General features: G+C 39.7%; 1 protein-coding gene across 3 annotated transcripts in view; it reads left to right on the top strand.

Moving 5' to 3' along the window:
- las1l.S (LAS1-like, ribosome biogenesis factor S homeolog) overlaps positions 1-17,987 on the top strand; it is a 29,143-nt gene extending 11,156 nt beyond the window's left edge. For all 3 annotated transcript variants that reach the window (XM_041574451.1, XM_018232955.2, XM_041574452.1), the window contains exons 6-13: positions 1,936-1,982; positions 7,776-7,882; positions 9,669-9,757; positions 10,686-10,886; positions 11,896-12,046; positions 13,460-13,821; positions 16,541-16,688; positions 17,026-17,987. In XM_041574451.1, the coding sequence (XP_041430385.1) occupies positions 1,936-1,982; positions 7,776-7,882; positions 9,669-9,757; positions 10,686-10,886; positions 11,896-12,046; positions 13,460-13,821; positions 16,541-16,688; positions 17,026-17,116 (1,196 nt within the window). In that variant the 3' untranslated portion in view covers positions 17,117-17,987. The remainder of the gene's footprint in view (positions 1-1,935; positions 1,983-7,775; positions 7,883-9,668; positions 9,758-10,685; positions 10,887-11,895; positions 12,047-13,459; positions 13,822-16,540; positions 16,689-17,025) is intronic.
- Positions 17,988-23,240: the final 5,253 nt, after the last annotated feature.

Here is a 23,240-nt window from a genome sequence, read left to right as displayed (position 1 = left end):
GTGAGTAAAAAGTTAGGGGCATTTGCCCAGGGGGACAGGTAGGCCAGGGGGGAGGAGGGAGGGGGGGCAGCACAGGGGAGGGGGGGAGGGGTTTAGCGCCCTGGGGGTTTCCTTCTCCTTTAATGTGACTTCTGTTTCTGAAGCTCCATGCTGGTCTTCCCTCTATTGTCTTGAGTGTGTGACCGCGGTAAGAACCATGATGAATCATATTGCTGCGGCTTGGTCTTGCCTGTCACTCCTGGGACGTCTAAACAGCCCTCACACCTGTTGGTGGCTTCCTGAGTGTGCTACCGCGGTAATCTGACCGTTGGTGTACCGCGGTCGCACACTCAAGAAGCCGCCAGTAGGTGTGAGGGCTGTATAGACGATGTGACAGGCAAAGCCGCAAGACCGAGCCGCAGCAAATAGAATGAAGAGCCGCATGAGGCTCAGGAGCCGCGGGTTGCCTACCCCTGATATAGAGCAAGTTATGGCTTACATATGTTTTTCATACTTTCGGCAAAAAAAAGGCCATCATAAATTTATGTCTGAAACTCCACAACTGGCCACTGTAATTCCTCTCTGTAAACTCTGGCTATGATATATCATCTCAGTATATTGAAACTATTGTAAGGTTTTTAATTGTTCTGGGATAAGTGTCTCGCTAGGCTTATCGATGTCTCTGTTTATCAAAGCAGGATGTTGACTTTCCAAGGGGCTTTCCCTTTAGAGCAGCTTTTGTGGTCAGTGCCAAATACTGTTTACACTGCAACAGGTTATATGAGATTATCAGGAAATTGCCAGTGCTAAAGATAAATTAAATGCTTATTTCCTCTTGCTGCACTCTGTTTAATTTTTAACCTCTTCCTAGCCGCCATGAGGATGAATATTTTAGATTTTTATGAATATAGCGTACTGGAACTCTGTGCATTCCCCTTCTCACAATAACAATTTACCTTTTGATAACCTTTTCACCCTGGGTAACAAAAATTTGTTGAAGTTACTTGTTTTCTCTATGTTGATCAATAACTATAGAAGGAAAACTGTAAATCATGGGATGTCTTGATTGTGAATGAATATTAGTAATTCCCTTAATGATCCATATTCAGTACCTTTGAAAAGAGCTTTGATGACGGCTCTCTGTATCCACAGCCCAAGTTCCAGCCTGTGCCAAGTATTACCTAAACAAACCTGGATGAGATACTCTAGTGCAGTGATCCCCAACCAGTGGCTCATGTGTAACATGTTGCTCACCAACCCCTTGGATGTTGCTCCCAGTGGCCTCAAAGCAGGTGCTTATTTTTCCTTGCTTGGAGGCAAATCTTGGTTGTATAAAACCAGATGCATTACTAAAGAGTCTCCTTTAGACTGCCTGTCCACATAGAGGCTACTAAATCGCCAATTACAGCTATTGTTGCCACCTTTTCCAGAAAAAAATACCAGCCTTCCTATATATTTATCTTTTTCCCTATGAATAACATTGGGATCAACTATCATTTTTACCATTATTATTTTTTTTGCCAGGCCAGCAAAATACAGGCCAGATGGCAACCCTAATCACAGCCCTTATTTTGCACCCCAAAGCTTGTGTTGCACCCCCAACTCTTTTTACAATTGAATGTGGCTCACAGGTAAAAAGAGTTGGGGACCCCTGCGTTGGAAGCGTTTTTTGTTTCCATACATGAAATACAGAGTGCACTACTGTGGTAATTTTATTTAGTCCTCCCCAAGAACTTGTATCATGGCAAGAACTCCAAGACCACAACAAGAGTATGTTGTTCGTGAGCCACTGGTTGGGGACTACTGTTCTATGGCAACATCCAATGACTGTTCTTTTATAACAGGAGGCTTTGAGATTGTTAAATTTACTGAAGTGAAATTGTCAGTAGGATGACCTTTTTCAACAGTAAAACTCAAAAGAGGACATTAACTGTTATCTTTTTTCCATTTGTGTAGGTAAACTCAGAGATGCTCTACGAACCTATATTGCTGAGCAGTTCAAGGTAAATTTCTCCCCAAAGTATTTGCTTTGTAGTGATACCTGTGGTTTTTACACTCTTAAGTTGAATATGAGAGGATCTGAGTAGAAGGATAATTGATGAAAAGGTCAGAGACTTCAAGCAACCAGATTGCGTCTAAAAAAGAAGCAGAAAAAAATGTCAATAATTCACAAGTTACAAATAATGGCACATTCCATAACATCTTAAAAGTTAACTTGAAGGGGTTGTTCACTTTTGAGTTAACTTTTAGGGGCTGATTCACTAAAGGTCGATAAAGTGTTATTTATAGCATGGTGTAACATTTTATCATTTCTTATATTTTTAGAATTAAAGATCGATTCACTAAAAGTTTACTTGTCTAACTTAAGAAGTGATATTTTTACGTTCATTTTAGCTGAATTGTGTGCAGTATTTTATAACATGCGTTATTTTGTACGTTATTTTGTGTGATATTTTATGGCATTTGATATTGTCACACGTTATTAGTGCGATCTATAGCAGCTAAGACTTTCGGGATGCCACTGGCAGAGTAGAAGTCTCTTTTTATAGTATTCTAGTCATTCCTTTCCCTGGGAAACTTAATATAATTCCATGACACAGAACGCATTCTGGACCTGCCCAAGGTATCATGAAAATGTGTTTGTGGTGGTAGGTAAGGCTCCAGTTCCTCATAAAGGTCTATAATTGCTGCCCTACAGCTCCTCACTACATCTTCCTCTATTAATCCATCCGATGTTGTTTAGTAACACCTACTCCTGTGAGTACTATTTTCACACTTTTTTATGCTTTTATCGTTTAAAAGATGTTAGTGAATAATGCGTTAGGATTAATTCTATAAGTATTGCAATGCGATTAGAATACCGCTCTGCAGAAATTTCGGTTCGGGATTCGGCCAGGATTGGGGAGGGACGTAAGGAAGTTAAAAACGGTTTCCCCTTCCCACCCCTAATTTGCATATGCAAATTGTATTATACCCCAGAGAAATTTCACAAAATGTACCCTACAGTATCGGATATATGCTGGCACAACTCTGACTGCACTCCTCCTGGATTAATTTTACAGTTTAGTCAAATCAAGTCACATGCAAATTAGGATTTGGTCTGCCGAATTGAAAATCGTGGATTCGGTGCATACCTAGCAGAAATGTAGAATTAATACTTGTGATATGACAATTAGCGCTTGCGAAAATACTTCACTTGATGAATCGTTCCTTAAATAACGCATCTTAAATATCGCACAAAACAGTACGTTAAGGAATAACGACCTTTAGTGAATCGGCCCCGTAGTATGATGTAGAGAGTGATATTCTGAGACAATTTGCAGTTGGTTTTTATTCTTTTTTTATTTGTGGTTTATACGTTTTTTCTTTTAGCATTTAAATTGGCAGTTCTCCAGTTTTCAATTTCAGCAATCTGGTTGCTAAGGTTCAAATTACCCTAGCAACCATGCACAGATTTGAATAAGAGACTGGAATATGAATATGACTGGGTCTAAATATACAGTTGAATAATAAAAGGTAGCAATAACATTAAAGGAACAGTTCAGTGTGAAAATAAAAACTGTAAATAGGTTGTGCTAAATAAAAAATGTTTCTAATATAGTTAGTTAGTTGTACTGTGTAAATAGGTTGTGCTAAATAAAAAATGTTTCTAATATAGTTAGTTAGTTGTAATGTATAAAGGCTGGAGTGACTGGATGTGTAACATAGTAGCCAGAAAACTACTTCCTACTTTTCAGCTCTATAACTCTGTCAGTCAGCGACTTGAAGGGGGGCCACATGGGACATATCTTCAGTGAGTTTGCAATTGATCCTCAGCATTCAGCTCAGATTCAAAAGCAAAAAGTCATTTATAGGTAGCCTTATCAACATATCATATACAGTATACTGGAATAACATATCTGTTCAAATGGGGTTAGACCTGATTCACTTCATTTGGGTCCTAAGGTAATGGGAGACTTGTAAATAATGAAGAAATGGAAAATTGGTATTATCTGATTGTTTGTAAATTTACCCAATCTATGGGTTTTTGCTTGGAGTTATCCCATATGTTGCATAAATATTTATAAATATAAATATTTTTGGCTGTCCCCAAGTACCTCTTCAATACTGGATTTCCAAGTATACCTCGTAAAGGGTAGGTCTTAGATTGCAACATATGGTTTTATTGGGCTACTTTCCATATTTTTCTTGTAAAGTCTATTGTATATAATGGGCATGTTTCTCTATTTATTTTCTGGTAAGGTCCCCATATCATGAGTCAGGTGGATCGGATATACTGCCATCCCTTCTAATTACGTCCATTGGACGGATGTAATGCTGTCCAATGGATTATCTGTCTGACATGGCATGCTTAGTAATATTTTTTGATATCTGGTACTGAATGGCCCTTTGTGATGCCTTCCTTAATAGTATCCTTTTAGCAATTATTGGCCCATATAAATTTGGTAAACATGGCTTGGATACGGTTCAGTACTGCATTGGATATTGTAATGGGGAGTGTTTCAAAAAATATATAATAAATGTTGCCAGCACATTCATCTATATCGAAGTCAGTCTCTCAAACCAGGACAATGTTCCCTGATTCCATTTATCTAGGTGCCTTCTAATTTGCTGTATCAAAGGGGGGAAATAGCATATAAACCTTCATAAGTTTTGGTTATATTAATACTCAGATCATGGCAGCCATCAGGGGGAAACAGGGGGGACAGTTGAAGGGGGCCCGGCCACGCCGCACTTTCTTGACTAGCCGGGCCCCCCTGCTTTCTGAGAGCTGCTGACTTCGGGAAGGCAGGGCGGGAGACCAAGGGGAGGTATCTTCTGTCCATTCCTTTCCCTTATTGATCACAGAGTTTAAGTCCCGGTTGAGCTACTCAGGGATTGGATAGCTGAGATTTAAACTTCTCCAGCTCATTCAATCACCATGCAGCTTTACCAGGACTTGAAATTCTGTGGCCAATAACTGAAGAAAATGCTGTCACTGGAAGAAGATGCAGCCACCTGTGCTCCCCTCCTCCCTACTGTAGTTGGCAACTCACTGACAGCAGGTGGGCCACACTAATGAAGTAAGTGTAACATGGCAGGGCCCCCCTAAAGGTAACCCTTTGTGGTCCCTGTTGTGTGGTGGAGCCCTGGGCACCAATTTGTTTTTAAACTTCTGGGGGGGGGGGGAGTTTTTTTACATGGATGTTTAAGGGGGGCCCTGGCCACCAATTTTCTTATCCCCATGTGGTGTCCTAGCCACCAATATTTTTTAATGGGTGGCCCTGACCACAAATTTTTTTTTAGTGTGTGGTGGGGTTGGACCTGTGGGGTGGGGAGGGCGGACCTGTAGGTGGGGCTTGTGGTGGGTGTAGCCCAGGGGGCCCAGGAATTTTTTTCGTATGGGGCCCTGCGATTTCTGATGGCGGCCCTGACTCAGATACTTGATTGAATCTATCTATGCTTTGTTTTTTGAATTACTTATATTAGATATACCATGACCTGGATGAATGAAAATCTTCATAGTCATATTAATTGAATCTAGTTTCCAGGCATAGTTAAAATTTAATTTAAGAGTTTTTTTTTTTTTTTTTTTTACATGTGGTGAGGAAAATGTAAAGGGAGTGTTTCCATTTTATGTGCATTGATCTGGTAACCTGATAAAGTGCCATATTCCTGAAGTGTATGGCTATGTGAGCGTCAGAAGCACGTCATCTGCAAAAAGGGATGGCTTATAAACTTTATGTTGATATTTAATTCCCTTTATGTTGGGGTTATACCTTATGGCTATTGCCAGGGGTTATATGCCTATGGTATAGAGGAGGGGCAAAATCTGGAATTTGTTAGAGAAATTGCCATTTACTTTTACTGCTGTCGTGGGGACATTATATAAGTCCCCGACAGCCCTGAGGAATCTCATAAGTTCCAATAGGGAGACCATGTAGTTCTATTCAAGGCGATCGAAGGCCTTCTTGGCATCAAATATGGCTGGTTGGGGATTGCTGTTGATTATGTCAACTAGCTTGATGGTCCGTCTAGTATTATCACCTGCCTGACGTGTTGATATGAAGCCCACTTGGTCCCCATCTATAAGTCGGGGCATGAGAGGAGCTAATCTATTGGCCAATACCTTACTAAAGATTTTAGAGTAATCTGGAAAAGAGCCATACAGATAGGTCCATAAATCTTTGGACATAGACTGCTTTTTTTCTAATTTTGGTTCTGTACATTACCACAATGAATTTTAAATTAAACAACTCAGATGCAGTTGAACTGCAGACTTTCAGCTTTAATTCAGTGGGTTGAACAAAAAGATTGCATAAAAATGTGAGGAACTAAAGCCTTTTTTTAACACAATCACTTAATTTCAAGGGCTCAAAAGCAATTGGACAATTGACTCAAAGGCTAATTCATGGACAGGTGTGTGCAGTGTGCAACTTCTTCATTATTTCATTATCAATGAAGCAGATCAAAGCCCTGGAGTTCATTTGAGGCCGGGGGGGGGGTGCTTGTATGTGGAAGATTTTGACAGACAACATGCAGTCAAAGGAGCTCTCCATGCAGGTGAAACATCCTTAAGCTGCAAAAACAGAAAAACCCTATCCGAGAAAATTGCTACAATATTGTTAGTGGCAAAATCTATAGTTTGGTACATCCTGAGAAAGAAAGAAAGCACTGGCGAACTCAGCAACACAAAAAGACCTGGACGTCCAAGGGAAGACAACAGTGGTGGATGATCGGAGAATTATTTCACAACAGCCAAACATGTGAACAACACTCTCCAGCAGGTAGGCAAATACAGAGGGTGCACTGCAAGGTGCAAGCAACTCCTAAGCATCAATAATAGAAAGGCTAGATTTTAAGACTTTGCATTAAAAACATCTAAAAAAGCCAGCACAGTTCTGGAAAAACATTCTTTGGACAGATGAAACCAAGATCAACCTCTTCCAGAATGATGGCAAGAAAAAAGTCGTGGAACAGCTTAGGATCCAAAGCATACCACATCATCTGTAAAACTGCAGAGGCAGTGTGATGGCTTGGGCATGCATGGCTGCCAGTGGCACTGGGACACTAGTGTTTATCCATGATGTGACACAGGACAGAAGAAGTGTTCAGAGGCATACTGTCTGCTCAAATACAGCTAAATGCAGTCAAATTGATTGGGAGGCGGTTTCATAATGACCCAAAACATACAGCCAAAGCAGCCCAGGAGTTTATTAAAGGAAAGAAGTGGAATATTCTTGAATGGCCAAGTCAGTTACCTGATCTGAACCCAATTGAGCATGCATTTCACTTGTTGAAGACTAAACTTCGAACAGAAAGGCCCACAAACAAACAGCAACTGGAAGCAAAACCAGCCTATTTGGTTTATTTAATAATTTTTCTAGTAGAAAATTCTGGATATCTTTCTTTCTTTCTTTCTTTCTTTCTTTCTTTCTTTCTTTCTTTCTTTCTTTCTTTCTTTCTTTCTTTCTTTCTTTCTTTCTTTCTTTCTTTCTTTCTTTCTTTCTTTCTTTCTTTCTTTTCTCCATTTGCTTTGTCTCACTCATTCAAAATCCAACAAAACCGGACCCATTGCCTTACTCTGTTTATCTCAAATGTAGTTTGATTTAGATCTCACACAGTTTTAATCTATCTTAAAGCAACAGAGCATGCCATTTCAACTAAGTAACATTGCCGATTTGTAAAGCTTTGCAATATGTTTTAGTTCTTTTCGGTGCTTTAAAATGTTAATTCGTTGTCTAGTGAATAGATGAAGTATGTGTGCTGTTACATATCCCATCTAATGATTTTATGTTCTACTTTTCTCCTTTCAGATTTTTCAAGAACTTCAACAGGAGGAGAAATCAATGAAACAGTGGAGTTCTACTGCAGAACTTGAATGGCTTATTGCTCAGGTCAAAGATCTGTCACGCCAAAATAGGTAAGAGAAAATCTGAAGATACCTTCAGTTAGTAATGCAAAATCCAAGGCACTTTGCCTGTTAGGGTAAGGGCACACCTGGCGATTCGGGGAGATTTAGTCGCCTGACGACTAATCGCCTCTTCTTTTGGGGCGACTTATCTCCCCGAACGGCTTCCCCTTGTCTTCGACCAGCTATAATGAAAAATCGCCTGCGGCATGGTACACGCGGCGCTTCGTATTCCAAAGTCCCCCAAAATTTCCTCGTGAGGCGACTTCGGAAAGCGCTGCGTGTGCCATGCCGCAGGCGATTTTTAATTATAGCCGGCGCAAGACAGCGGGAAGCCGTTCGGGGAGATTAGTCGCCCCAAAGAAGAGGCGATTAGTCGCCAGGTGACTAAATCTCCCCGAATCTCCAGGTGTGCCCTTACCCTTAGAGGCAGGTTAGAGAGAGAGACTAAAGATAAAGGCAAAATCACAAAAGCAACAATACTTCCTTGTTCAAAAGGGAACAAGTCATGATAAAAATCTGTAGTTAACCATCCTTGTGGCTTTTAGAGCTTGTAGTTGGCATTTTGGGCACGTAAGAATATCACCAGGGGCAGGCATTTTGAATTTCAGACTGAAAGATCATTAGGATAGTCCTGGAATAGCTACAGCATGCAAAATAGCTCATTGACTTTCCGGTTGCCAGGGTCAGGGACGTCGGTAACCAGCATGTCACATTTTGTTCCTTTTATAGGGGCAGTTTCAATTGACAGACCTGAAAATGGGTGGTCAGAAGTGTCCATGCATCAGTATGGTGCTGATATGCTTCACCACCCATCGGGAAAACCCTGTGCATGAAACACATTGCCGTTTCTTCTGTAAGCAGAAGTATTAAGACATTGCCACTTTGTTTACATCTCATGTTTGCAGATTTTGGCTCTGAAACAGCCTTTCTCTGCCAGAGCCTGCATGATCTTTGTTGTACACATTTTATTAGTCTTATTTATTCACAGCTAATGAATGTAAAATCATTATGGGAAGGCTACTTTATTTCATTTATTCATAGATTCAATTTCTGCACATCAAAGAATTTAATATTTTAAAAATATTTCCCTACTTTCTGTAATAACAAAACAGTACCTTGCACTTGATTCCAGCTATTTATTGAAGGCAAAACAATCCTTTTAGGTTTATTAAATGTTTAAATAATTTTTAGCAGCCTTGTATGAATGTATAGAGAAACAAATTATGGATAGATCTAGAAAACCCGAGGTCTTTATAACAGGTCCCATACCTATATCAATTAAAAAGGTCTTTGCAATAGAAGAAGGCCCTCTTTGGGGGTCACACTCTTACTGGAGCCATTGTAACATGTGAACTGTCCAAATAGAGGAAATCTGGCATCATCTTCATCCACATAATTTCAAGTTTTTTCCTCAAAGCAGACCCTTTGGCCATCCAGATGTTGCAATAGGGGGATTCCAAAACAAATGATTGGTAGTTGCCTGCTCCTTTTCAAACACCCATCACAGAGATAGATAAAACAGGCATGTCTGTAGCTATTGAAACCTGACACTTGGTTTGAGCTAATGCATGTTTTGTGGTGGTGTATGTTGTTATAATGAAGGACAGAATAGCTAGCAGGCACTATGCTAAATACAATTGTAATTGCAAAAGCCAGAGATTGTCATTGCCAGGGAATGTTTCTTACTGGTCTTTAGGGCACCTGGCGACAACTTATCAATACCCACCATTTGCAATAAAATCAGTGTTCCTGTATGTAGTTGTATAACAAGTGGTCTATTGTTTATTTTCTACAGGCCAGACACATCTGTTGAGACTCTATTAGAGGAAGGCTTTCTTATACCCACTACAAAACAGCTTTTAACGCTCAAAATCGATCAGGAAGGTAAAGTATAACTTTTTATGGATTAGAGAGTGTATTCTTCTTCATGTGTCAGTTTATAAACCTGCCAGCCAGAGGAGGAGTTGTGAATCTGGCATAGGTGCAAAGACTTGGGAGTCTAGAATTGGGCCGAAAGCCCTTTAAACGTCATCATTATAATTTATATAGGGCCCCAAAGAAACGTGTTTTTACAATTCAATAAAGTACATTTTCCTTATAAATAATGGTTACTCATATTTAATTATACAGTCAATCTTGGGCAATGAAGTTGGGTCTCTTTCTTGCCACTGTCTAATTTTGTAGCCAGTGCATGGGCAACAGGTGCCCCATTCTGGGGCATAAATGAGATTTTGGCATGATGCAAAGCTTGCCTTAATAAGTGTCCACAAAATGGCACCTGTCTGGTTGATGTGATTGTGAATTCCAAGACTAAAAGCAACAAGATTGAAATCATTTATATAGCGTAAGTGGCGTTTATTTTGCTTGACCATCATCATAAAATAGGAATTTGGAATTATTTCCTAGGTTGACAGGTCCCCTTTAAATGGTGCCCAACTGTCCCAAAGTTGTTAATGCACTCTCTCATCATAATAATTGGTGGAGAAGTTCTACAGTTTTTCAGAATTGTGCATTAGTCTATATTGATCTCACATAATTTACAACTCCACTCCCCTGACCTCACTATGATCAGCTGCCTGCTGGATCTCCTTGTTTCAAATATGTCCACCTGCTATTATGAGTTTTATATGCAAAAGCAGTCATTAGGGTGCAGATGCATTGAGAGTTTTCATATTCTGCGACTGGACTTGCTAGTCAGGAAAACCTGTTACGTGCAGACCTGTCTTGAGCACAAAATAATGTTGTGTAAAACTAAACACATTGTTCTTATAATTAGCAGATAATTTTTTCTACTTTCTTTATTTTAATGCAGCAAACACTGAAAATGTGCACGTTCCTCGCCCATTTTACCGAATGTGGCTTCCGTTGTTGAAGGTCTTGCATTCGCAAGTGTTTACCCAGGAGCTATTGGAGACTATGTTTGTCAGCCTGGGGCAGTGCACAGACCAAAGCCTCAGGGCCCACTATCTGAGTTGCTGGATCTATGATGTGTTGCTAGCCAATCAGCGTGCTGGTAAGTTGATTGATGTAGAGCTAATAATTGTGATTGGAGCACCTGTGAAACTACTGCCTTAATATGGCTGCCTTATGTTCTTGATGCTATTAGTGGCTCTTTGCTATAGAGTTTAATCCAGTTTAGCCAACCTGTATCCCTCTTAAATGGCACTTCTCTTTGTTCTTGTGAAGTCTTCATTTAAGATGGCCATGGACGTGTAGATTTTATTATTTGAGCGATGTCAGCCTGCCGATCTACAACTAACCATTCAGATTAAATAAGTAAGCAAAAACAACATTAGACTATGTTCTAGCCATTAATTGACTACAATTGTGCAAAAGTTATGTCAGACAAATAGTGACAATCGCCCATTGATATCATCAGATAAACAATACATGCAGAGATCTTATAGGTAGCAGACCTAAATCTGTTAACCTGTCCAATCGATCGATCGCCATGGTACAAAAAATGTCGAGACACTCCACACCCAATGTGGATCTACGGCCAGCTTTAGGCAGATGGAAGCAGTTGTTTATTAGGACATTTAGTTGCATGCATGTGTATTAAAGCTAGTCACTGTCTCAGTGGTGTACACAACAGAAGGTGCAAGTTTTTTTGTGAAGAGTCTATATCTAATGCTCTCTTCTAAGCAACATTACAGTCAAAAGACTTAAGCTGGAAATACATGGGCAGATTTTGACTCTGCATCTTATCTGTCCTTCCATGGGCCCTTTCGGACAGCCTATCTGATCCAAATATCATCCAGATATCTATTGGACAGGTTTATAAATCCCTTGGGGGCAAGAACTGCATCAGCTACTTTATGAGGTCCTCTCCCAACTGTCTGCACGGGTGGCTATTAGAATCGACGTGCTATTGTCCCCCCAAAAGGTGGCCATATAGAGTATAGATTTGCTCACTTGGTAACCTTAAGACATGGCTTTTCTACCCGGAGGCAAAAAGACGAGTTTCAATCAGTACTATCTTTGATAGAACAATGTGAAATTATTGTTTTAATTCCCTGCAGGTGATAAAAAGAACCTGCACAACTCCCGCAATCAGACCACAGCTAAAAAGAAGTTGACATTGTTTACACACAAAGTTTTTCTCCAGTGGAAAAGGCTAATGCAAAAATGCTTGGAATCTCCATGCCGGGCAACCCCTAAACTCCTAAAGCTGTGAGTATGACCTGTCTGTCTTTCTGTAGCATAGCTTACATACATGCATGGCCTGTCTCGTCCCCTCATTCACTGACACTATACTAAATGGAGTTCTAATCCATTTTTAACTATGCCTTCCAGCACCCTTGGCAAAGGCAGCTGCCATTGATGTGATTTATGTTACTTTTTAAAGGCACCAGTTATCCTTATGCCCAGGTATCAGTGAAAAGATAGTGTTCATTGGTATAGCAATACATCAGATCCTTGGGCAGTCTTACAGTTAGGTCTGTGGGTATTTTGATGAATACAGTTCTTCCTAGGAGAATTTCTGTGCTCTACGAACTGCCATGAGCCCTTCAATTTCTGAAGTCGTCCGACGTTGCCTCACAAGGAAACTTCGGGCGACTTCGGAAATCGAAGCGCTGTGAGTGCATTGCCGCAGGCAATCTTTCATTTTAGCAGGCGGAAGGCAGGGAGAAGGCAGTTCAGGGAGATTGTCGCCCCGAAGAAGAGGCGATTAGTCGACAGGCGACTAAATCTCAACGAATCTGCCTGTGTGCTAAAGCCCTAAGGCATGTTATATATTAAAAGGAAGTTGCTACTTTGAAAGCTCAGCCAATGATAAACAAAATTCCAAAGAATTAAGAGGGTTTCCCAAACTTTTTTTATATGATATATATTTTTATATATATTTTTTTATAGTTTAAATAAACAAACTGCTGTGTAGCCATGGGGGCAGCCATTCAAGTACAGGATACACAGTAGATAACGGATACGTTCTAAAGACTCCCATTGTATACTACAGAGCTTATCCCTTATCTGCTGTGTATCATGTGCCTTTTCTCCTTTTTCAGCTTGGAATGGCTGCTCCCATGGCTATACAACAGCTTGTTTATATAAACTAGTAGTGATGTTGAAGCAAACGCACCAGCTTTACCAGCACAGAGCAACAGGACATTATATTCTCATTGCTTTAAAACACTTTCTTTTTTTTGTTGTTACTGATCCTTTAAGTTATATTTGCATCATTGGAGAGACAGGCCTGCAAAACTCTTTAGTTTGAGCAATGCCCCGGATTTCAACACCCTTTCTCCATTTCAGTTCATTTATAGGAGAAAGTTAAAGGGATTTCTGCTGGAGCAGCACTATTAACTCATGCGTTTTGAAAAAAATATGTTTTCCCATGACAGTATCCCTTTAAGTTTTATTACCTGCACTGCCTTTCACAGGACCCCTAAATCAAGAGAGTAGGGGGGTGATTCTTTGATTAAAACGAGGGGCAAGGCAACACTGTTTAATAAAATGCATATTATTAAAGTTGTTTTTACCTCAAAGTACAAGATTTTATTGTCCTGTGTAATCTTATTAAACAGGCTTCAAATCTATCAAGATGGAAAATTGTATTAATTCTGACATATTTTCTTGCACCAGAATCTTTGAGTACATGAAGTCTAGTATTCCTGCTGATACACAGGAGCAGCTCCTTTCACTCTGCTCCCTGTATGTTCAGAAAGGCAAATACGATCTGTCTGTTGATTACCGGGATCAGCCAATCTACACTGTGGAAAGTCTGGAGTGGAAAATCAAACAGAATTCCAAGAGCAGATCGTATAATCCTTGGGATAGACCAACAATGCAGGAGAACGGTGATCAGGAAATGAGCGAGCAAACGGAGGATGAAGAGATGGCCACAGAGGAGTCGTATGATGAGGAATACTTTGAGATGAAAAATGCAAAGATCTCTACAGAGAGCAGAGCTGCATTGCATGGATCTGCATGGGAATTCAGTGAAGGTATTATAAAGTTATAGTTGTCCCTAAAATAATGTGATGGAAACTGATGTTTTTTTTTTTCTTTCAATATTTTTTATTGAAGGTATTTTCATTTTTTTTCTTAGTGTTACCAATATCCACTGTGTTAAAGGGGTGGTTTACTTTTAGTATTTTATTGAATGGTTAATTCTAAGAAACTTTTCGCTTTGTCTTCATTATTTACTTTTTATAGTTTTTAAAGTATTTGCCTTAGTTTTGTGACTCTTTCCAGTTTTCAAATTGGGGTCACTGACCCGATCTAAAAAAGTTGCTCTGTAAGGCTACAAATTTATTGTTATTGCTACTTTTTATTTCTCATATTCATATTCCAGTCTCTTATGCAAATCAATGCATGGTTGCTAGGGTAATATGGACCTTAGCAACCAGATTGCTGAAATTGCAAACTAGATAGATTTTTGTTAATAAAAATTGCAACCCATTTCATTTCTCAGCTGTAGCCAAATAGACATGTGGGAATAAACTGTGAAAATCGTTTGGTATAAATGTTCTGGAAAAATGTGTTTCCTGCAAAAAGAGAACCCATAGATGTATAATAACTGAAGGCCATAGAACATTTTGGGGGCTGTTAAGTCCCTTAACATTATGTGTAAGAAATGTCGTCATACTGGGGCAGTAAAATGCTTTCAAAAAGTAATTCCCCTCGGAGATCCATTCCAAGTTAGGCCATGACAAAATGCGCAATTGCTGTTCCGTCCACAAACACTCTGTGCAGTAGTTGTTAAGAAAATAAAAAGTCAATAAAAGGAAAGGAAGCTGAAACTTTAGACTGGTGCAATAAGTTCAGTATATAAAACATGGCATTTTTAGTCCTATTCATTTTTAGGGTTTCTTTCTACTTTAAAAAAACAAAGAACAAATACATGATATATAAAGAAGTTCTATTCGTATAATGAGTCATGTAGAAGTATTGAGAATACTAAGACACTATCATTTAAGTAACAGTAACACCGAAAAAAATGAAAATGTCATGTAGTGTTGCCCTGCACTGGTAAAACTGGTCTGTTTGCCTCAGAAACACTACTGTAGTTTATATAAACAAGCTGCTGTGTAGCAATGGCGGAAATTGAAAAAAGGCGTTATGGCACAAGTTTAATAGTGGATAACACCATTATGTTCTACAGAGCTTATCTGCTATCTGCTGTGTAACCTGAGCCCTTTCTCCTTTGAATGGCTGCACCCATTGCTACACAGCAGCGTATTTATATAAACAATAGTAGTGTTTCTGAAGCAAACACAGCAGTTTTACCAGTGCAGGGCAACACTGCATTATATTTGAATTACTTTAAAACACTTTAATTTTTTGATGTTACTTTACCTTTAAATAGGCTACTGTATCTGTACATTTAACTATTACTTCCTTTTGGCAACCACACACAAGGCTAATAATGATGGCCTATTTCCTGTTTAAAGTATAACTTTATAAATTTACATAAAAAGATAATTCCTCAATGTCAGTATTTTCATTATTTTATTATCACTGTAGAACCAAAGATCAACCCTCTCTGGCGCCAGAGCAAGCTATTTATCTTATTCAGCCCTTATTTTCTTATCCATAGGCTGGATTTGAGTTTGCCCAGTATGAAAGGCACAACTGGACCGGGCTTTCTTATTATATCAGGGATTAAAGGTCATTTCCAATATGGGCAGACAGGAGTGTTCAGCTGTTCCAGCTCATGTTTGCAGAATGGTAACTGGCTGTTTCCCAAAGATTAGGTTATTTCTGCACAGGGCACATTATCTTTTATTGGATTTTCTGTCTTAAAGAGCAATGAAAGGCCATGACTAGGGTAGGTATAGGTGTGCCACTTCTCTCAGCCAGCAGTCTCATTTTATATAGGACCTAGCCCCCAGATTTCCCCTTGTGCATGTTCTGCAATTCCTCTGCACATGAGGGGGACAGTGTACTTCATATTCATATCTGCACATCTTCGTTGCATGCTTCGGAATTCACATGTTCTGCTCTGGGCCTCTGAAGTGCATGAGGTACTGTTGCAACTGGGGGAAGATCTGTGGGTTCCCATATGACAATTCTTTTGGCTTGGCCCATAATAAAACTATATTACAGGATTAACTCTCTATCACATCATCATCATCATTTATTTATAGTGCGCCAACAAGTTACGCAGTGCTATTTGCCTTATAAAGGTATGGGGCACTTGGCTGTTTTACAATTCAGCTCCATTTTCTGTAGGGATAGAAGTACTTTTGGTGTATGAGGGCTACAAATTCCCCATGAGATGTATAGTCCAAATTCACATACAGTAGTTATAGATTTGGTGGCAATTCATGATAGTGACCAGTGACCCAAGGCAATTCAGTGATGGATGAATAAACATGAGGGAGCTCCTCCCAGTAGAAGTAGTAGAACTGTACTGTAGGACTATACCTTCAAAGCAATGTGTTCTGTTTTCAACATTTAAACCCTCTTACAAATGTATATGCCACACTATTATGCTAGGAGCTTCTCAGTGGCTTTTGACTCCATGGACATTAAGTATCAGTTCTAAGAACCTGTCCCCATGCAGATGGTCTTGACAAGGTAACGGTGGCTTAGTATGCGAGAGCAACCATCATCCTCAATATAGCATTTCACTGGCTGATCTATAGATGCTACGCATGATAATTCTTGGGCTATGCATTTATATACAGTGTTCTATTAACAGTTTCTATTTGCTTGCAGAGCTTGTGAAATGGGGTGAGTATCCTCTTGGGATTGTCCCAGGGCAAACAGAGGATCCAGGCTGCCTCCTGCTAGATAATTATTCAGAGATGTCTGTGTTGGAGCAGCAGGGCACAGAGACCCAGATGAACGGGCATAGTTTTTTAAGGTAAGGAGGAGGGCATTGTGCTGTTAGGGGAAGCAATTCTCATGTAGCTTGAGTAGTTATTCAGCAGCACTGCAGTGATATTTCCATGGGGTGGTATGTATAAACTCGTATGTAGAAACTCTCAGTAGAAAACTTCAGGACCTGCCATTGTAAGCATTTTAGTATTGACCCTTTAGTGTAATGAAGATAAAAATAGGGCTTGTTTCTCTGTAAGTGCTATCTTGTAACCTAGAGTGATGAGCTTTAATTAGGCAAGTCAATTGTGTGGTTAATGTTCCCTTTCTATTTCCCAGCAGTGCCTCTCTCTGACCTAAGACTACTGTATTTTTATTTCCAGCTCCCCTGCTATTGCTCCCACCCCGTCTGAAAATCTTCTGTGGAGTCAGAGTGAACTTGATGAAATCAAAGCTGGCCTGCGGCTCTTCTGAAGTCTCTTTTATTTCCCTAGATGCCCCGGCCAGATTGGTTCATGCACGAGGATGTGCTGGAGAGACTGCAAGCTTCCACTGACCCTGTAATACTGCGGGATCAATGTGCTCTAAAAATACAAAGTGTGTTATAAGCAGATGTTTCTTTCTTCCCATGTAGTGTCCCTGCCTGAAAGCCACACCTACATACCTCTGCCAAGGAGAAGGATTTATTTTCAACATGTACAAATCAATAGAATTTACACCCACATTTTGTTTAAAGCAGGGGTGTCCAAACTTTTTGCAACGAGGGCCAGATCTGGTGAGGTGAAAATGTGTGGGGGCCGATCATTCAGCCCGACATTCTTTGAACCATTAACATCATTTAACTCATTTAAACATGGAATCACATAGTCATAGCAGTATTATTTGGGCACATTAGTGAAATGATCGGCCACTTGGTCTATACTGCTGTTTGTTTGCTGAAGGTGTTAGCAATAGACACGTACTGGCATGTAGTTTACTGTACAGGCACGTCAGTATTGACACCTTCAGCCCTAAAAAAGTATGTGAAGCGGCGCGTCACTGGGCCAGTATGTGTCTATTGCTAACACCTTCATCGAACAGGCAGCAGTATAGACCAAGTAGCAGATCATTTCACTAATGTGCCCAAATATTACTGCTATGGCTAGGCGATTCCTGTGCTGTGCTGCCGGGCCGCATTATTATTAATTTCATGATGGAAGCTAGGGGCCAGTGTAAATGTGAAAGCAGGCTGCATTTGGCCCTTGGGTCTGACTTTGGACGTGCCTTGTTTAAAGGAAGGACCATCCATGTTTTTTTTAATTTGTATTTTTTTTTAAAGAAACCATTAAAAGGTTAATAAAAGGCACATTTGTGTTTTCTGATGAAGTACTATTTGTATTCTGATACATACAAGAGTTAGTTCACCTTTAAGTTTGCATGCAGTGTGTTAATTCAATGTTTTTTTTTCTTAGCAGTGTTGGTTGTCATTTTTTGTATTTTACAGTTTTTGAATGATTTCCCGCCTTCTTTTGCCTCTATCTTACTTTTAGATGGGGACACTTAACCCAAAAGGCTCTCTCATATTTATTGTCAAGTCTCTCACTCAAATATACAAAAAGCTAAATAATAATACTAAAAATTACTGTGAACTACCCATTTAAAGGGGTTGTTAACTTTAATAATTTTTTTATTATTTCTGTTTTTTTCAGTCATTCAGCCATTCCATTTTGCAATTTCAGCAATCTGGTTGCTAGGGTCCAAATTAGCCTAGCAACCATACATTGATTTGAATAAGAGACTTGAATATTAATAGGAGACCTGTATAGAAAGATAAGTAATAAAATGTACAGATAACAATAGATTTGAATTACTGAAGAGTTGAAAGAAGGCAAATAATTAAAAAAAAAAAATATATAAAAAAATAAATACCGAAGACCAATTTAAAAAAGTTGCTTTAAAGAGCAAGCAACCCCTATCCAAGATGTGCAGTTAGGGCATATTAGAAATAGTGCATGTGGATGATGCCATCATCATTAATGATCTTGCACTGTCCAGAGTTAAGCTCCCTATAGACGCGACGATTCTTCTTGCCGAACGATTTTAGGGAAGCCCGACCAATCCTTCGAAATTATCGTGCGGTTAGTGGGATTCGAACAATCGTACATCTTACAATTTTTACGGCTGACATCTGTCAGGAAATTGATCGGCCAGGTTGAAAAATCTTTGTCGGTCCCAGTGCAATCTATCTGTGTTTGCAGGGCCAAGCAGGCATCTCCCCTTTGTTTTCTGCCAAATTGGTCTTTTTAGTTGATGGTAAATTCGTATGATCGTACAATCGTTCTGAGAAGATCGTGGTCTCACGATCAGGATCTGATCTTTTAAAAATCTCAACATCTATGGCCAACTTTAGACACAGATATTAGGTTGATTGATGTAGTCAGTGGATCCAATATGGCAGGTGCAATCTTCAAAGAAAGAGAATTTATATAGGCATATAAAAAAAATCAGGAAGTTTGCAGCAAAATAAATAAATCTAGCATTTGACTGGGCACCAAAGTGTACTATTAATTGTCACGGTTTTATAATTGGTGGTTTTATGGTCTTTAAACTATGGAGGAGACCCTATTTGACATAACCTCCAGATGCTAACTTTGTTTAATTTAGTTCTTTAAATTAATTTTGCTGCAGAACATATGGGGATTTGTTTAGTGCTGAATTTGTGTTTATCCCAATAATTTTTGTTTGGGTTTATGCTAAGACAAGAAACCCCCTCTTTTCCTGCTCCTAATCCTTTAAGGTAACTTTAGATCTTCTTTGATCTTCCTGGAGCTGTTCATTGGCTGAGTCTTTGCCATTTTGGCTATTTTTCTATCCATTCAAGTGCTAGTTTTCTGTTTTCTTTCATGTCTTTTAGGTTTTGGTTGTCATTTTAAAGCGGAATCTCGAATGGAAGCAGGCACTCAGGGGCAAAAAAAAAGCATTTGAGAACATTTTAGCTGAGCAGCAATTCTTTATATGTTTTCTATTGTCCAATCAATGTTTTAATCAAAGTACGCTGTTCTGAGCAATGTCTGGAACAAACATGATTCAGAGAGAAATGCACTATAACCAACATGCACAACATTTGCTGCCTTCCTTCCTCCCTAAATAAGGGCCGGAATTAACACCTGAATGACCTCACTAATTGAACTCCACACTGCTATTATTTGGAATAAGCTATTATTATTTTGAACACTGCTATTATTTGGAACAAGCCTCAATTAATGATGCAAAGACACAGAATCGGCACATGTATGTCATGACTGTTGAGTTTGTTGGTTTTTTTATTACTCTACTTCACCTACTAGTAAATTATTTGCCATGTAGAAATGTAATTTCTACCAAAAACAGTGATTGATCAGGATAGTGATGTTGGACTGCTATTATTCTAAACATTGTACATATTGTAGATATTGGAGAATTTAGCATCAGCAGAAGTCATTTAACGCTCATTTGGGCCAGACCACAATCCGGTGCCCACAGATGTTACATTTTCAAAATCATGTCCAAGTAAGGTTGAGTAATCTATGGCTCAAACCTTCAATAAAGGATGTGACAGAACACAGAGACGGTGAATACTCAGCAGAAAAATTAAAGCATGACTGCACATATTTATAGAATAACATTTCCTATTACCTTCTGCCTCTGGCAATTTAGTACCCACCACTGAATTCTCTTCAAAAATAAACATATGTGATCCAGGAACTGGATATGTTATCTGGAAACCCATTATCCACAAAACTCCAAATTATGGGAAAGTCCATTTCCTATAGACTCCATTTTAATCAGTCACACTTTTAAATGTTTCTTTTCTCTATAATAGCAAAACAGTAACTTGTACTTGATCCTTACTAAGATATACATAATCCTTAAAGGGATTGTTCAGTATAAAAATTAAAAACTGGGTAAATAGGCTATGCAACATAAAAAATGTTTCTAATATAGTTTAGTTTAGAACGCTACTTCCTGCTTTGCAGCTTTCTTGGTTTTCACTGATTGTGTTATCAGGCAGTAACCAATCAGTGACTTGAGGGAGGTCCACATGGGTCAAACTGTTTGCTTTTGAATCTGAGCTGAATGCTGAGGATCAATTGCAAACTCACTGAACAGTTATGTCCCATGTGGCCCCCTAAGTGTAGAGACATACGGTCAGATTCGGTGAGATTATTCGCCTGCTACAAATCGCTTCTTCAGGGTGAATCATCTCCCTGAACTGTCTTCCCGCCGGCTAGAATGAAAATTGCTGTAAAACGTAGATCCTACGTTCTGCAGCATTTCAATCCAGTGAAGCGAAGGAGCGGCTTGGGCGCGATCGCCCATGAGCCCCATATGCAGCAGCAGGCACGTGCATGCTGCTGCTGCGTTTTCCGGGACCCCCCAGACTCACTATTCACCGGATCCTGCAGAAGACAGATGCCTTCAAGATCGTGGGACCCTCCTACCTCTTCTGCGCGCAACTTCTGCCAGCCTTCATCCAGGTTAGTGTAACACACACACACAAATACACAAACACATTTTATACTATTACACACTTACATTTAGACTTGCACACACTCGCATACATTTTGGGGAGATCAGGTGGGTTTCACACATTCACAGCACACACATACTTGCACACACACAGGCATACAACACACAATTTGCCTAGTACTCTTTCATGGTTTACATCTTATCTGTCTGACCGTTCCTTTAAAGTTTCCTTCTCTAACTCTACTTCTACTACTTTCCCACTCTCTGTTGTAGTTCCTCAAGGCTCTGTTCTTGGCCCCCTGCTGTTCTCGCTCTATACAACTTCACTAGGAAAACTTATTCAGTCATTTGGACTTCAGTATCCCCTTTATGCTGATGGCACCCAACTCTACTTGTCTACTCCTGATCTTTCTAATTCTGTCCTTTCCCAAGTCACAGACTGTCTCTCTGCTGTCTCCTCCTGGATGCCACAGCGCCACCTGAAACTGAACCTTTCTAAAACAGAACCTTTCTAAAACAGAACTCATATTTCCTCCAAGATCTTCCCCTGTCCCTCAGATATCACTCACCATAAACAACACCACCTTTCATTCCACCACACAGGCATGCTGCCTAGGAGTTATCTTAGACTCTCATCTGTCTTTTTCACCACACACTCAAACACTTGCAAAATTTTGCCGTATTCAACTGCGCAACATTGCTCGAATACGACCCTATCTCAGTTCAGAATCAACTTAAACACTGATTCAGTCTCTCATTATCTCCCGCCTTGATTACTGCAACTTACTCCTCACAGGTATTGCAACAAGTCACCTTTCACAACTCCAATCTGTTCTAAATGCGGCCGCTAGACTCATTAATCTAGCTCGCCGCTCAACATCAGCTGCTCCCATATGCATGTCCCTTCACTGGCTCCCAATCTCTTCTAGAATCAAATTCAAATTACTTACTCACATTCAAGGCCCTTAATAATGAAACCCCTCCCTATATTTCATCTCTAATCTCCAAATACACTCCTTCACGAAACCTATGCTCTGCTTCTGATCTTCGCCTCACTTCTCCTCTGATCACTTCTGCCCATTCTCGTCTACAAGACTTCTCTCGGGCTTCTGCTTTTCTCTGGAACTCTCTGCCACAAGCTGTCAGAATTTCTCCTTCTTTCCAAACTTTCAAGCGCTCCTTAAAGACCCATCTGTTTAAAGAGTCTTATTCGATGTACCTTAATTAATCATTGCTGTATCAAAAATGACAAAGTGTTTATATAATCCTAATGTCTCAATTGTACCCTAATCTTTTAGTTTGTAAACTCTAATCTCTAGGTCCTTCTAACCCTATTGTACTCTTGTTTGTTATCCACCATTTATTCCCTGTTTGCTATAACTGCAGTAAAGCACTGCGTACCTTGACAGCGCTATATAAATAAATGATGATGATGGTGTACACACACATATACACACTTATACAATTTTAAAGCTTTTTTTATTTTTCTTACTGCATCATGTGTTGTTTTGCCTGAAAAAAATGTTTTATTGCACATTCCGTATATACTCGAGTAAAAGCCGAGTTTTTCAGCATCCAAAATGTGCTTAAAAAGTCTACCTCGGCTTATACTCGAGTCAGTGGGCAGTAGCTGAGATTGCAGTCACTTTTAATCATTCCTATACCAACAGTTCGCTTGGGGAGAGAGTGCAATGTCACACAGTGCCCTCTGTTATATGAAAGAATAACAGTGCGCCCTCTGTTGGTTATATGAAAGAATAACTGACTGCAATATCACACAGCGCCATCTGTTGGTTATATGAAAGATTAACAGTGACTGCAATATCACACAGCACCCTCTGTTGGTTATATGAAAGAATAACAGTGACTGCAATATCACACAGCGCCCTCTGTTGGTTATATGAAGGATTAACTGTGATGACAATATCACACAGCGCCCTCTGTTGGTTATACGAAAGATTAACAGTGATGGCAATATCACACAGCACCCTCTGCACATGGTAGTGGGACAATGCACACAGTAATCCGTTTGGCAATTCTCTGTCACCATCAACTTTGCAAAGAAGTCCGGTTGATCACTGGGGGGTCGCTTTGGTGTAATGTGCAATGC

This window comes from Xenopus laevis, chromosome 8S, assembly GCF_017654675.1.
Source record: "Xenopus laevis strain J_2021 chromosome 8S, Xenopus_laevis_v10.1, whole genome shotgun sequence".
Classification (NCBI taxonomy): Eukaryota; Metazoa; Chordata; class Amphibia; order Anura; family Pipidae; genus Xenopus; species Xenopus laevis.
This window is presented reverse-complemented; position numbering and strand designations above follow the sequence as displayed.